This window comes from Tripterygium wilfordii, chromosome 17 (genome assembly GCF_013401445.1).
Source record: "Tripterygium wilfordii isolate XIE 37 chromosome 17, ASM1340144v1, whole genome shotgun sequence".
Taxonomy (NCBI): domain Eukaryota; kingdom Viridiplantae; phylum Streptophyta; class Magnoliopsida; order Celastrales; family Celastraceae; genus Tripterygium; species Tripterygium wilfordii.
In genome coordinates this window covers 3808643-3821144 of record NC_052248.1, presented here as the reverse complement: position 1 = coordinate 3821144, position 12502 = coordinate 3808643, and the positions used below count along the sequence as shown (strand labels likewise).

The following is a 12502-nucleotide window of genomic DNA, read 5'->3' as shown; positions in this document are numbered from 1 at the left end:
AATGGGGTTGTATTGGAATGAATATTCATAGGTTTCAAGCAATTAATGTTCATTACAATCTAATTGGTAATGATGATTACTATTCTTGCAGCCAACGAAACCTCCAAGTTGGAGAAAAGTCCCAAATAGGTTAGTTTCGAAAAGGGTGGATCAAGTCCCATCTTTTCCTATATTTTATCTATGACTAAACAAGTCATTCTATTTTGAATGTTCGGCTAAAGAAGGAGTCAAGGGTTTCTGCACTGAAAGTCATTGCAATGTCCTTGCAGTTTCAATCAGGAGCATTGATAGTGCATACCAAGGTGAGGACCAGTCTGTTTTTTGACTTTACTAAACATATTTGATGCATAGTTTTTAAACCCGACCCACGTGTCGAACCGTCAAGGTTAAAGGGTCAAGGGTTTCAAGGTTCAACCGTTACGATGGAGGTTGAACCGCGAGTTTTTAATAAATAATAAAATAATAAATATTTATAATTTAATAGTTATATACTATATAACTATATCCTATATAGCAAGTTAGAGGAGCATACCTGTACAATTCAACCATAATTTTTCTGTAAAAATTTACTAATTTACTAAATTCTATAGCAATAAACAAATCAACTAAACAATTCATAAACCAAACACAAAATTCAAATTCATTAACAAAAATAAAATATTTTTGTGTCCATTGAAGGTAAATTACATATTTGGCCTCACAATTCATTAACAAAAATAAAATATTCATTGTTTTTAAGTCATTTTACAACACATGCGGGTTTTCTTTTAACCCATCGGGTCACAGGTTGTCGGGTTTCACGGGTTGACCCACGGGTTGATGCACAAACGATCTTTTTCCAATAAAAAACTGTGGAGACCGTCGGTTGAAGGGTTTCACGGTCCGACCGATGGACCGGTCCAATTTTAAAAACTATGATTTGATGACATTGATTGAAACTGCAGAATACGACATACAATCCTACTACGGTTACCCTCAACTATCTTTCGTAATCATTCTTGTATTACATGGATTCTTATTATTGGATATTTGATGACGTGGATGACATGACATGACATGACATAAGGTGCTTCTAGCTTTTGAGATGAGCAATAAACGTGGACCCTTGCTTTCACCATGATTGTCCAAAGATTCTCAAAGAAAGGCAAGTGTGGATCCTTGATAGTGAATATATTCCCAAAGAAAGACAAGTGAGGTTATAGGAATGAAGGGTTATTCACCTTCTGCTTTCAATCAAGCTGCCCTTAAACTAAAAGGTTCATAGAGAGCATAAAGTGTTTGATTTTAGGTTTTGATTATTTACTCTCTTTTTGTAAAATTTTTATAGGGGTTTGTATGGTTTAATTTAACTGATTTATATATTTTTCTTGTTGGGAGCCTAGCCATGTTATATTTTATACGTCCTTCCCATTTTTCTTTTTTCAAATCAAAGCCATGTTAACATGTCAACTCTTTTTAAGAGTAATTTGGTGGAAGGGCTAATAGAACCCAAACTTCAAAATACAATGACTTGTTTAGATAAAAACAAAGTATAGTAGCTTGATTGATCCTGTCATTTCGATACTTACCCCTAATATGATCTATCCACAAGTATTATTATCGTTTTTTTCTCAATTATGGAATGTCCAAATTAACTTTGTTAGAAACTCTAACACGGTAACACCAGTGATGTAAATATATCAAGAGTGATTTGAGAGTACTTTTTAGAGTTGCATAACCAATCAACATTTGACACTTGTAAATTTAGTCAAGAGAGAATAGAATAGAAAAAATGAATGGAAATTGTAGTTGGAAATTTTGAGTTTAGAGTGCTTCATATTGTGTACTATTGTAGAAAGAAACTCTTGATAATTTAATTGTGCACAAATTACACAAATTACAAGCTTGTAATTTTGGAGTGCTTGAAATATGTATGCTATTAGAGATGAGTGCTTTTATTAAAAATAAAAAAAGAACTCTCCACCTTGCTTTAGAAAAAAATATATTATAATAGAAAACTTTGGGGCATCAATAATTCAATATACACTATAAAAAATCATTAACAGATTCTGGTTCATGAAACGTTATGTGCAAGGCTACAAAAAGCTTGGGGCGGTGTTTGGTTAGTTAGGTTTATTATTTTGTGTGTTTGTTAAAAAAACTAAATAATGTTTAGTCTCGGTATGTGTATTTCCAAAATTGTTAGGTGTTTCACTTGAAAACTTGGGTCAAAAATCCCACATCGGTTGATTCAAGTGTGTATAATATATAAGTTTAATAAACCAAACATCTTTTAATCCTTAGGGGCGGTGTTTGGTTAGCTAGTTTTATTGCTGTGTATGTTTGTTAAAAAAAAAAAAGCTACAAACAGCTTTCACAGTTGATTGGTTAAGGGCCCACTTTGACTTCGTCGGTGGATAAACGGACGATACGGCTAAATGTGCCCAGCCCAGTCCAGTCTTGTTTCACTTTCACCAGAGAGGATCGGCTATGGCGGTATCGTCTGGTTCCACCATCATCTCGGAGGACATGACTGAAGAAAATGTGCAAAAGGTCGTAGGCTTCTTAAAAAAAGTTGGAGTCTCCGCTTCCTTGACAGGACAGTTCACTTCAAAGGATTTCTACTCCTCTATCATTCGCGATCTTCTCAGTGCTCATCGGGTCGAACGTGGCCGCGTCACCTGTTTCTTCTCCGTCAAGCCCCTTGTCTCCGTCTGCTTCTTTTTTCTTATTCAATTTTTATTTCGGTTCTTTTTTCCTTCCTTTCCCCGGGAACCAAATGGAAAACCGTGGTAGACCGAGCGTTGCCAGGTTAACAGATTTTTTTTCCTCATATTTTTAAAATTCTCTTGTTGGTGCTTCTGTAGAATTTTTATGGTTCGATGCATGGAGGGGCTGTTGGAGCTATAGCAGAGAGAATGTCGATTGCTTGTGCTAGAACCATGGTGGCGGAGGATAAGGAACTGTTTCTTGGTGAAATGAGCATATCTTATCTCTCTACAGCACCAGAAAATGTAAGTTTTTTCTCTCTTTATTTGTTTTTGTTGGCCTGTGTGGGGGGAGATTTCCACGATCAGGGGACCTCTTTATTAGAGGTTCTTGACCGGAGGGGTTCTGGCCAAGAAGCTCCGATGATCAAGTCTGTGATGTATTTTCTACCAAGTGAAAGTATACTAGTATAGTATTTAGTATAAGGATCAGCTTGTTTTGCCTGACGTCGAAGGCCTCCTGTTGTTGGCTTGTGATCAACGATGATTAAGATGGATGACGATTTTTGGTCATAACACTAATTCCGATTCATCTACTTTTCTATCGAAATTCAATCGTTAGACTGCGTATGCCCCCAAGGGCATATTTTCTTTTTGGTACTGGCATTGATGATTTTGTTGACTGTTTGAAGGTCTTATGCAGGATTAGCTTGACAAAAGAATTAGCTAGGCTAGAGTTTGAGTTATAGTAGTTAGATGTTATGCTTTAGCCTTTATGACTTATGGTCTAGTATAATGAATTTGCAAAATTGTTTTATGTTGTCAATGCTCATAGGCAGAGGTAATCGTTGATGGATCTGTAGTTAGGAGTGGGAGAAACTTAACTGTGGTTGCAACTGAGTTCAGAGTCAAGAAATCTGGGAAGCTAGTTTATACTACTCGTGCTACTTTCTATCACATGCCGTCTGCCAAGTTGTGAAGTTCGTATGGTTTCACCCATTAGAGGTTACTAGAGGTTCGTAACAGAGACCTTTAACTTTCACAAATTTTGTGCTGTTTTCTATTAATCTGCTATGGTTGAGAATTTTAGGTATCAGTACTCTTGTCATGTTAACAATTTCATTCTGAGCTCATCGCATGCTTCTGCAGTTCTGCTATGCTATTAGGTTGCTATGAACAGTTTCTTCATATAATCCTGACCTTGTCTTCCTTCTTTTATGTTAAACTGAGATCTTAGAAGTTGGATGAACAATTCCTTTAATATTTTTCTTAGCAAAAGCTAATCTTGCCTTGGGTGGTTCACGCCATTAGCTGACATCTATTTTGGAAAATAAAATTCATTGAGAGCTTCTTTAAATAGAAATTGTTAAGATATTATCAAATTATTGATTTTAACTCCATAAACAATGGAATAGTTTTTTTTTTTTCCACATCCTAGGTTGTAATTGTTTGTTAAGTTCTCTGACTAATCAAACCAACACTTTATTAACCGGATGCTTCTTTGTTTCTATTGCGCCTTTCATTTTCTCCTCTTCTCCTAAGATTGAATAATTTGATTATTGCAATTATAACTAGGCCTCATTAGATCTTAAGCAGCATAGCAGAATGACGATGGATGACTTGATGTTTGCTTGTTTCTCTAGAGCATATGATCTTGAATCTTCTCTATGTGGATTCCTTAGACTGGTTCTAGTATAATATTTGCGTATGTATTTTGACGAGGAAGAAGAGCTGGGTGCTGTACATTTTCTCTGCCAAACATTATAGATATGTAGCGGGTAATAGCAGTGACGTGCTACCATTTTCCTTGACATAATCCTTATATGTGCATGTGTGTTTTGATGGAGAAAGGGTAGATCTATCATATATAGTTGTGATGTAATGCCAGTTTTCTTGTTTTTTTCTCAAAAGTAAGTACTGTCTTATATTTCCTCCCTTTGTTTTGTCTTTCCCTTCTTTGTTTAGCTAATTCAGCTGTCTTATATTTTTTGCAGATTGATAAGTTTTATTGGCAAGGCGGGACTGGGGCAGCCATATCCTCAACAGCAAGGATAATGCTTCCACATGATAGTGTCATTTTAGCTTATCAAAAAAAGAGCATCATTTTATATGTTTTTAGGAACTATATAATGAATATTGATATAGGCTATTTAGTGTAATAGTATAGACTGTTCTTGAGTTCATAAAATGTCTACTCTCTTTTTTTCTCTCATTCCTATTGCATCTACTGTTTGGTTTTCTTGTTTCCAAATCAGTTTTGCTGAACTCTTGAATATAAATCTGAAGCATTCAATCTTTTTCATATCCAATTTGATTTTTATTTGGGATAAAAAAAATTATCGTAGACTCGTAATCAAGACACATTCATAATATATAATAAAAAAAATTTGTTCAACACAAAATTCAGATTACAACGAGGTTACAGGCTTACAGCTGACCACCGGGACCTGTAAAAGGAGGGGTGAAAATTTTACTCAACTGGATTTGGGATCAACAAATTGTTACACGATCATCGAATTAGTTGGCTGTTGCACAATGCCTGTAACTTTGAATAACTGCTAAACCAGATATGAAAACTGTCGTGAGCCATGACCGGACCAGTTAACAGCCCCACCAGCAGGGCACTTTTTGAGGATCATGGATTGTGTGATAGTGTAGATGTTTCAGGTCTGTAATTTACAACACAGAAGCATCATCTTAATTAAGCACTTATGACTGATCAGATAAAAATAGCTTTATAGGATGGTTTTACTGACCATGTCACCTCACGAAAATATAGCGTTAACAAAGGCTTCAGCGTCGAAGGGCTGGAGGTCTTCTACACCTTCACCAACACCCACAAACTTAACAGGTATACCAAGCTCATCAACCACACTGACCTGCAAGTTTAAGCTCATCTCCATGGTTATTCAAATTACAGGCAAATCAATTAATTGAGAGTTGAGGAATCCCGGGAAAATTTTTTTCACCAGCGAGAAATCAGAAGAATTAAGCATATGTTGTTATCAGATTGAAAGCACAAAAGAATCCATACCACACAACCACCTCTTGCAGATCCATCGAGTTTCGTCAAAATGAACCCAGTTATACCGACAACCTGCCACAGAAGGTTGAGAGGCAAACGAAAGAGATTTCAATTGTATGAGAATGTAACAAATATCAGAAATCAGTAGGAAGGTAGAAATGAAGGAATCAACAGCCAAGAACAAAAATTCAGACCTACACTAATAAAAAGTCAGCACCACAACCACTATTAATAGTATAAATTAAATGGTTTTGAACTTTGAAGCAGTTAGAGTAAATTAAAATCGTTGAAACAACCACATTACCATTTTCCTAGAAAAAAAAAGGAAGTATATTAATAAGAATATGTTTGAGATTAATAAATGAGGATGTATTTACTTAAATTTGTTGTCACAAGAGATCTTTTACCATTCAAATTAAAGCCTTAGCTCTGAGAGTAATTTGAACCCAAGCACACATCAATACTGACTAGCTGTCATGACCAAAACATGATTAAGAAAATTGCTCTCTAAAACTCCCAAAATTTTGCATCTCAACTCTGTAGTAGCACACGTGAACAAGAAGACAAGAAAAGATTACCAAAGAAAGGATTTCAATTCAAAATATGAATAGTGAACCATCTTGTTAAGAAAGGAAAATGATAAGAATATTACTTCATTGAACTCTCTAGCTTGTGGGAGCATATTCAGACCAGTGTTGCCATCCAGAACTAGAAGGATCTCCTGCATAGATTCAAAGGTGGTTTTACATCCAAAACAAAATAAATCTGGGAAGATAGCGGATACAATTAAATCTAAAGTAGAATAAGAAACAAGGCCAAAGAATAAATGTAGCAGGAATGAGAATTACTGTGTTGGATATGCAGCAACAGAATAAAGGATAGAATAAGAAATGAGACTATTAGACATAAAGTAGGAGTAGCATCAATCAAAGATGAGACATGGAAAACCGTTTAAGATAGTATCCGTATGTACAATGTCGAGAGAGTTCTGTGGCGGTAAGAACACGGATGAAGTGGAAAACTAACAAAGACATGGAGCGAAGTGATAGGAAAGGATATGGGCACCATAGGATTATAGCTCTAGATAGGAAGAAATGGTAAAAAAATCATCAACTTGATTTTCTATTGGATTCATATAGACAAACCCCAACTGTTTTGAAAAAAAGGTTCAGAGGATAATGAATGGGTATTGTACATATCTAATCACTCTAGATGCCTATGAAAATATAGGATGTGAGCAACTAGCAAGTTTATAATCCGACAGGATTGCTGCCAGAGATGAAAAGAGACAATGAAAGATGTAACAAAGGATCCAGTATCAACTACTATTACACCCTCAGGCTCATTGTATTAGTTAGAATTCTAATCTATATTATGTGTCACATGGCCTAGAGCAGAAATTTGAATTTTCTAACAACAAAAGCTATTAGAGGTGCCACATAAGTTAGGCGTACATTAGGTGTGCCAGGAACGATTTTCGCAACAGCTTTTTTGCATGCTATTAACTCTTCCATCAGGCTGTAATTAGTGTGAAGACCTGTCAAGATTATACAGAGCTTGCTGAGACATAACCAATGCAAAAGCATATTATTTCAAGGAGGAAGAAAAAACCTGTAGCTGATCATGAAAGGGCTCCACACTTACGTCCAGATGTGTCACACAGAACAACATCAAAACCTTGTTCTTTTCCTCTTTTAACAGCCTGTGAAAGAACTACTCAAAAATCACTTTATAATCATATTTTAGAATTCTATATCATTCAGAAAACAAGCTCAGTGAACATAATATCTGCATACCAGATGATGCTTTGGCATTCTCCCTTTCAGCCACAACAATCTCACAGCTGGTCCTTTCAGCCCATATCTCCAACTGATCGGTAGCAGCAGCCCTGAAAGTATCGCCTGCAGCCATCAGTATCTGGGACAAATTGAAACAAACAAACCATTAATAAAAATGAACTTGTACTAAGCATGTACATCGTGTAACACTAGGAAATGAAGAGATGAGACAATACTTTGCGCACATGCATTGTCTCACGCAAAAATCACGCAAGTTTCTTCCTTTCTAAAATCGTCATACTTTAATCTAAGCTTAAAAATCTGAGGGTTTAAATAAAATCATGTGCTCCAAAGTTGATGCGACACATATTCAGATAAGAAAATTAAGAGAGCCTCAAATTCCAGTGATTTGATATTTCTATTCAGATATCAGGGTACAGAGGAAGCAACTAACATCTCACCTTTGCTCCTTCATTCTTCAATCTATAAGCCAGCTTTCCTGAAAATTCAGTTGATTAGAGCATCATTTTTGTGTTTTCCTTCATGACCATAAACATACTATAGATTAGTCTGTTCAGACGAAGAAAACGTTCCCATGCTCCTTTTTCTTTTTTCAAAACCCACGTGAACACATATGTGCAGGCAAGAACTTTCACATGTATTTATCAGGCACACTAAACTAAGAAAACCTGCTTTGGGGAAAAAAACAAAAGAGAAAACAAATTTCCTGAAGCTTCAAAGATTGTATAATCTTTACAATCTCAGCCAAAGCCCAGGATGCACAGTCCTCGCTTAATCTCAGGGTCTCAAGGGCTACACTACAAATAATCTTAGAACATTTTGACAAGTTACTTTGGATAGATATGGGGAAGTTTTGGACCTTTTAATTTTGCTTGTCTCCGCATATCATCAAAGTAAAGTGTGGTTGGATTTTTTTCTTTTAAGATTTCTTTTTGTCACTAAGTTTGCCCACTTCTGTAGCCAGGACCGGAAAACACCTTACACCCCAAATCTTTATCTTACCCAGAGATGTTGTCTTTCCACCTCCATTGACGCCAACAATCATAATCACAGCCGGTTTTCTGACAGCAAACACAACAGGAAACAAAGCTTCCAATTTTCAGGAGAAGTCCATGTAATAACCAAACATAAAGGATAAGAAGACTGATTAAAATAACCACAACCTGAAGCCAAGCTGAAGCTCCGTCTTGCTTCCTTTCTTAGTTAACAAATCCAACACAATCTGCTTCAAAGCATCCTATTGCCATGAAAGATCCACAGACATTAAAATCTCCAGCACTGCCCCTTTTGGCAGCTGAAATACAGCTATACACACAAATAAATTTTGTATATGTGACTTTTAGGAGAAAAACTAAGATAAAATGACAAATCTTCATGAACTGAAAAGAATTTATGAAGCTCTTTATACAAAGACACATAAATAACTTGAAATCAATCTACCATTCGAAATAAATCTTAAAATCAAACAAGGATGCGATATTTATTTGCACATACCTTTATCTCGCTACCTGATTTGAGCTTCCCTCCTAGTATATCTTCACGCAAGCTCTCCACAATCTTAATTGTGATTCTTGGCCCGAAATCAGATACCAATAGAGCCTGCATTGAAAATTCACTCCCAATTTTAAACCCCAAGCATTATACGAGCTAAGGTTCCCGTAGACGCTAAGAGGACGCAATACAGCAGACGAAACACAAAAGTGAACTTCGCAGCCATATAACTTGCCTCCTCGAGCTCATCAAGGACGCGGTCAGTGTCGGCGAGGTTCCAGTAGAGGAGGAGCTCATCGATTACGGCGAGGTTGTCGCGGGTTTTGGAGAAGCCCGAGAAGATTTTCTCGACGTCACTCTTAGCCTTCTCTTTTATCAACCGGCCCAGCCGCGTGAAGAACCCAGCCTGGCTGGCCGAGCATTTGAAGCGTCGGGTTCCGCATGAAGCCGACCAGGTGGTCCGAGGGGAGGCAGAGGAGATAGGTCGCGGGGGTTGTGGCGTTGATGGTTTGGAGGAGATTGAAAGGTGAGCTTGAAGAGCCATTTCTCAGCTTCTGTGAGTAGCAAGCATACTGGATAAAATACCAAGGCAACGACGCCGTATCTAGCATTTCAAAAACCCGCACTAACTACGATTTGATTGGTAGGTTAATCATACTTTTCAACAAGAGTTTGTTAGGACACTTACAATGATATGTAATTATTTGGCCAATAAAGATGTTGTTTTTTTGTTGATGTGGTTGTATTGTAAAACATGTTTTGCTTATGTGATTGTATTAGGAGAATTGTTTTGCTGATGTGGATGTAGTGATATTTTGTGTTTTGGTGTAATTTTGTTATAGATAATATGGAGGAATGTAGGCCTAGTTTGGTAAGGCATTTTGAAAATAGCAGATATGCTAGCAGAAATGGTGGTAGCAGAAATATTGGAGAATTTTAGTAGCAGAAATGCTGCTCGAATGCTGTGTGGTGTTTGATTGAACTTTTGCTGGTAACATTTTTGTTGAGTAACATATATTAAATAATAAATATTTTATAATATCAATAAATTTATTTATTTATTAATTTATTTATTTATAATAACACATGAAGTGAGGGTATAAATGGAATAAAAAAATTAATAGGGACAATATTGACTTTTGATGGTGAAATGTTACTAAAATGCTTCATACAAGTAGCATGTCAAAAGTAGCATAAAATGCTGAGTAAAAATCTCTCGGATTAAGTGTCAAAAAAACCCGTTTGGTAAGGCAGTAGCATTTATACTAGCAAGTAGTATAAATGCTACTAAAAATACTTATCCAAACGGTGCCATAATGTTGTTGGCCTTCATGTTGGGTGGGAAGAGAAATTGTATAGAAATTTATGTTTTGTTGATGTGGTTGTATTGGAATATGTGTTTTGTTGATGTGACTGTATTAGAATACGTGTTTAACTTGACTTTTTATATAATAAAAGTGGGACCAAAGATTAATTTTGTTGGGAACATTAACACTTGCACCATTCCAAGTGCCCTTAGAGCAAAATAGTGAAATCAAAAATTCAAACCCCTTTCATTGTTGCTGTAGTATTTTGACACCTCATCAATAATCAAATGAGTCCAAACTCAAGTAAATAAATGAGTAATCATTTTGCATCTTCTCATTTTCCTTTTTCTTTTGGATCCATTTTTGCACCCAAGAGAGTGGGGATCACAATTTTTGCATCTCCCATTGAAAAGCTTGATTTGGTGGTTTGGGAATGCAAAATGATAATTAAGCCATTTACATCTCTCATTGGAGATGCTTACGATTCTGCAAAAAAAAAAAAAAAAATTGTTACAAAATCATCACTCAATGTTTTAAAATCCAATAAACTACTTACTCAAGCAAAACAGTCAGGCAAAACTTCCACTAACATGACAATAAGTCAATATGAACCTGTCAATAATTACTTATTTTCAACTATCGAAAGATATGATTTGTTACAAATTAGTCGCCAAAAAATTGCGTTCTTGTGGTTCTCTATCTTTGTATCATATGTTTCTCCACCTCCAAAGATCTCTTTCACCTCCAAAAACTTCATTACATGGTGCGCATTTGTATGCATCCATTAAACTTTCATAATAGTGATGAAGCAACTATATAATAAATATATCAAAATAAAACCCATTTTTAAACACAAACCTTTGAATCTCTACTAACTCTTAGATCCCCAAATTAAATGGAAGAATTGCAAGATCACGGAACAAGTGATTCCAAAATATTTAGCTAAATTAGTTGATAGTTTGGATCTTGGCAAGATGACAGAAGATTCGTATAATCTTATTCCCGTGTAATTTATAACTCCTTGATTGATTATGAGAAAGTGAAAGAAAAATAAAAAGAAAGAGGAGGAAGAAAATAAAAGAGAGGAAGAGAAAAAGAGGAGGAGCGAGAGAGTCAAAGTTCTCTTTTGTCACATTTGCATGAATTATGATCGAAATCTCCATAAACCTGTCTCGACATCTGAAACATCTTTGCTCTCTCCAATAGAGTGGACAAGGTCCAGGTAATGCTAGGGGTGTTGCGTAGAGTGGACATGGTTGAGAGAGTACTAGGGGCGTTGCATAGAGTGAACATGATTGAGAGAGTGTTAGTGGATGTCGCATAGAATAAATATTGTCGAAAGAGTGGTATGCATGTCGTGTATAGTGAGCATGGCCGAGGGAGTGCCAAAGGTGCCCCTTTAAACTGCATGACATGACATAGGGAGTGTCAGGGGCGCTTCCGCGTAAAGAATAGTCAGAGGATGTGGTATGGAGTGTTTCCATGGTGTTTTTGTGGTGGTCTGATGGTATACTTAGAGCAAGAAAAATTAGGGAGACTTTGTTAGCCTTGCAGTATTGAATGAAATTTTCCTCATATCTCCAAAGTGTGAGTTTTTATATTTATAAGCGCTTTGTGGGACCCGCTAGACGATATAGAGCATGACAGAGCCTTTGGGCCTGTTTGGTGACTTCTTAAGTTGGTGGGCTATGGCAATGGGCCAAGCATTTGGGTTTGTGGAATCTTGTGGGGCATACAAACTGGTCTCCTCATACTTGATTTAGAGAGAGTTGTCGATCAACTGGATTTGTCCCTTTGCCAAATTTGGCCCAACACATATATTCTTAATTTTTTTTCTCAATAATATATATATATATATATATATATATATATATATGTATGTATATATATTAGTATAATATATATGACTCATTGTAGTTGGAAAACTAACAAGGAAAATCGCTGGAAGTTTCATAATGTAATTATATGATTAACCAACCAAATCGATTTCCTATATATATTGGAAAATATTTATACGCCATTCCAATGTAACAGTCCATACCAAATACTCTCTCATAAATACGCGACTGGATTACTTGATTTCCTTGACTACTTCCTTCCACCAAAAACGAAGCTTCCCTCCTCTTTCGTTTCAGCCTATATAAAGAAAGCCCATACACTTCTCTCACTCACTCACAATCTCATACTCTGAAT

The 12502-nt window shown here is 36.1% G+C and overlaps 2 protein-coding genes across 4 annotated transcripts; one reads left to right on the top strand and one right to left on the bottom strand.

Moving 5' to 3' along the window:
* The first annotated feature begins 2364 nt into the window (after positions 1-2364).
* Positions 2365-4899, top strand: LOC119983120. Of its 2 annotated transcripts, none has more exons than XM_038826798.1 (4): positions 2365-2685; positions 2847-2993; positions 3523-3702; positions 4682-4899. In XM_038826798.1, exons 1-3 carry the CDS (start codon positions 2470-2472, stop codon positions 3664-3666), a joined length of 507 nt encoding a protein of 168 aa, XP_038682726.1. In that variant the 5' UTR covers positions 2365-2469; the 3' UTR covers positions 3667-3702; positions 4682-4899. The 2 variants fall into 2 exon arrangements, with proteins under 2 accessions (XP_038682726.1, XP_038682725.1); XM_038826797.1 differs by having other exon boundaries at positions 2386-2691.
* A 130-nt stretch (positions 4900-5029) lies between these two features.
* LOC119983119 (cell division protein FtsY homolog, chloroplastic) lies at positions 5030-9595 on the bottom strand. 2 transcript variants are annotated; one of them, XM_038826795.1, is made up of 12 exons: positions 9238-9595; positions 9006-9110; positions 8675-8748; positions 8514-8572; positions 7952-7989; positions 7509-7629; positions 7357-7425; positions 7167-7249; positions 6365-6433; positions 5722-5784; positions 5452-5566; positions 5030-5356 (listed from the first exon to the last, which is right to left on the bottom strand). In XM_038826795.1, exons 1-11 carry the CDS (start codon positions 9544-9546, stop codon positions 5453-5455), a joined length of 1104 nt encoding a protein of 367 aa, XP_038682723.1. In that variant the 5' UTR covers positions 9547-9595; the 3' UTR covers positions 5030-5356; position 5452. The 2 variants fall into 2 exon arrangements, with proteins under 2 accessions (XP_038682723.1, XP_038682722.1); XM_038826794.1 differs by having other exon boundaries at positions 5444-5566; positions 9238-9591.
* Positions 9596-12502: the final 2907 nt, after the last annotated feature.

Excerpts from the sequence above, each read along its gene's own strand:
- LOC119983120 (XM_038826797.1), top strand. The coding sequence starts at position 2,470 with ATGGCGGTATCGTCTGGTTCCACCATCATCTCGGAGGACATGACTGAA. Across the intron at positions 2,692-2,846 it reads CCGTCAAGCCCCTTGTCTCC|AATTTTTATGGTTCGATGCA; the intron begins GTCTGCTTCTTT and ends GTGCTTCTGTAG. Across the intron at positions 2,994-3,522 it reads TCTCTACAGCACCAGAAAAT|GCAGAGGTAATCGTTGATGG; the intron begins GTAAGTTTTTTC and ends CAATGCTCATAG.
- LOC119983119 (XM_038826795.1), bottom strand. The coding sequence starts at position 9,546 with ATGGCTCTTCAAGCTCACCTTTCAATCTCCTCCAAACCATCAACGCCA. Across the intron at positions 7,990-8,513 it reads TGGAAAGACAACATCTCTGG|GAAAGCTGGCTTATAGATTG; the intron begins GTAAGATAAAGA and ends CTGAATTTTCAG. Across the intron at positions 7,426-7,508 it reads GAATGCCAAAGCATCATCTG|TTCTTTCACAGGCTGTTAAA; the intron begins GTATGCAGATAT and ends ATTTTTGAGTAG.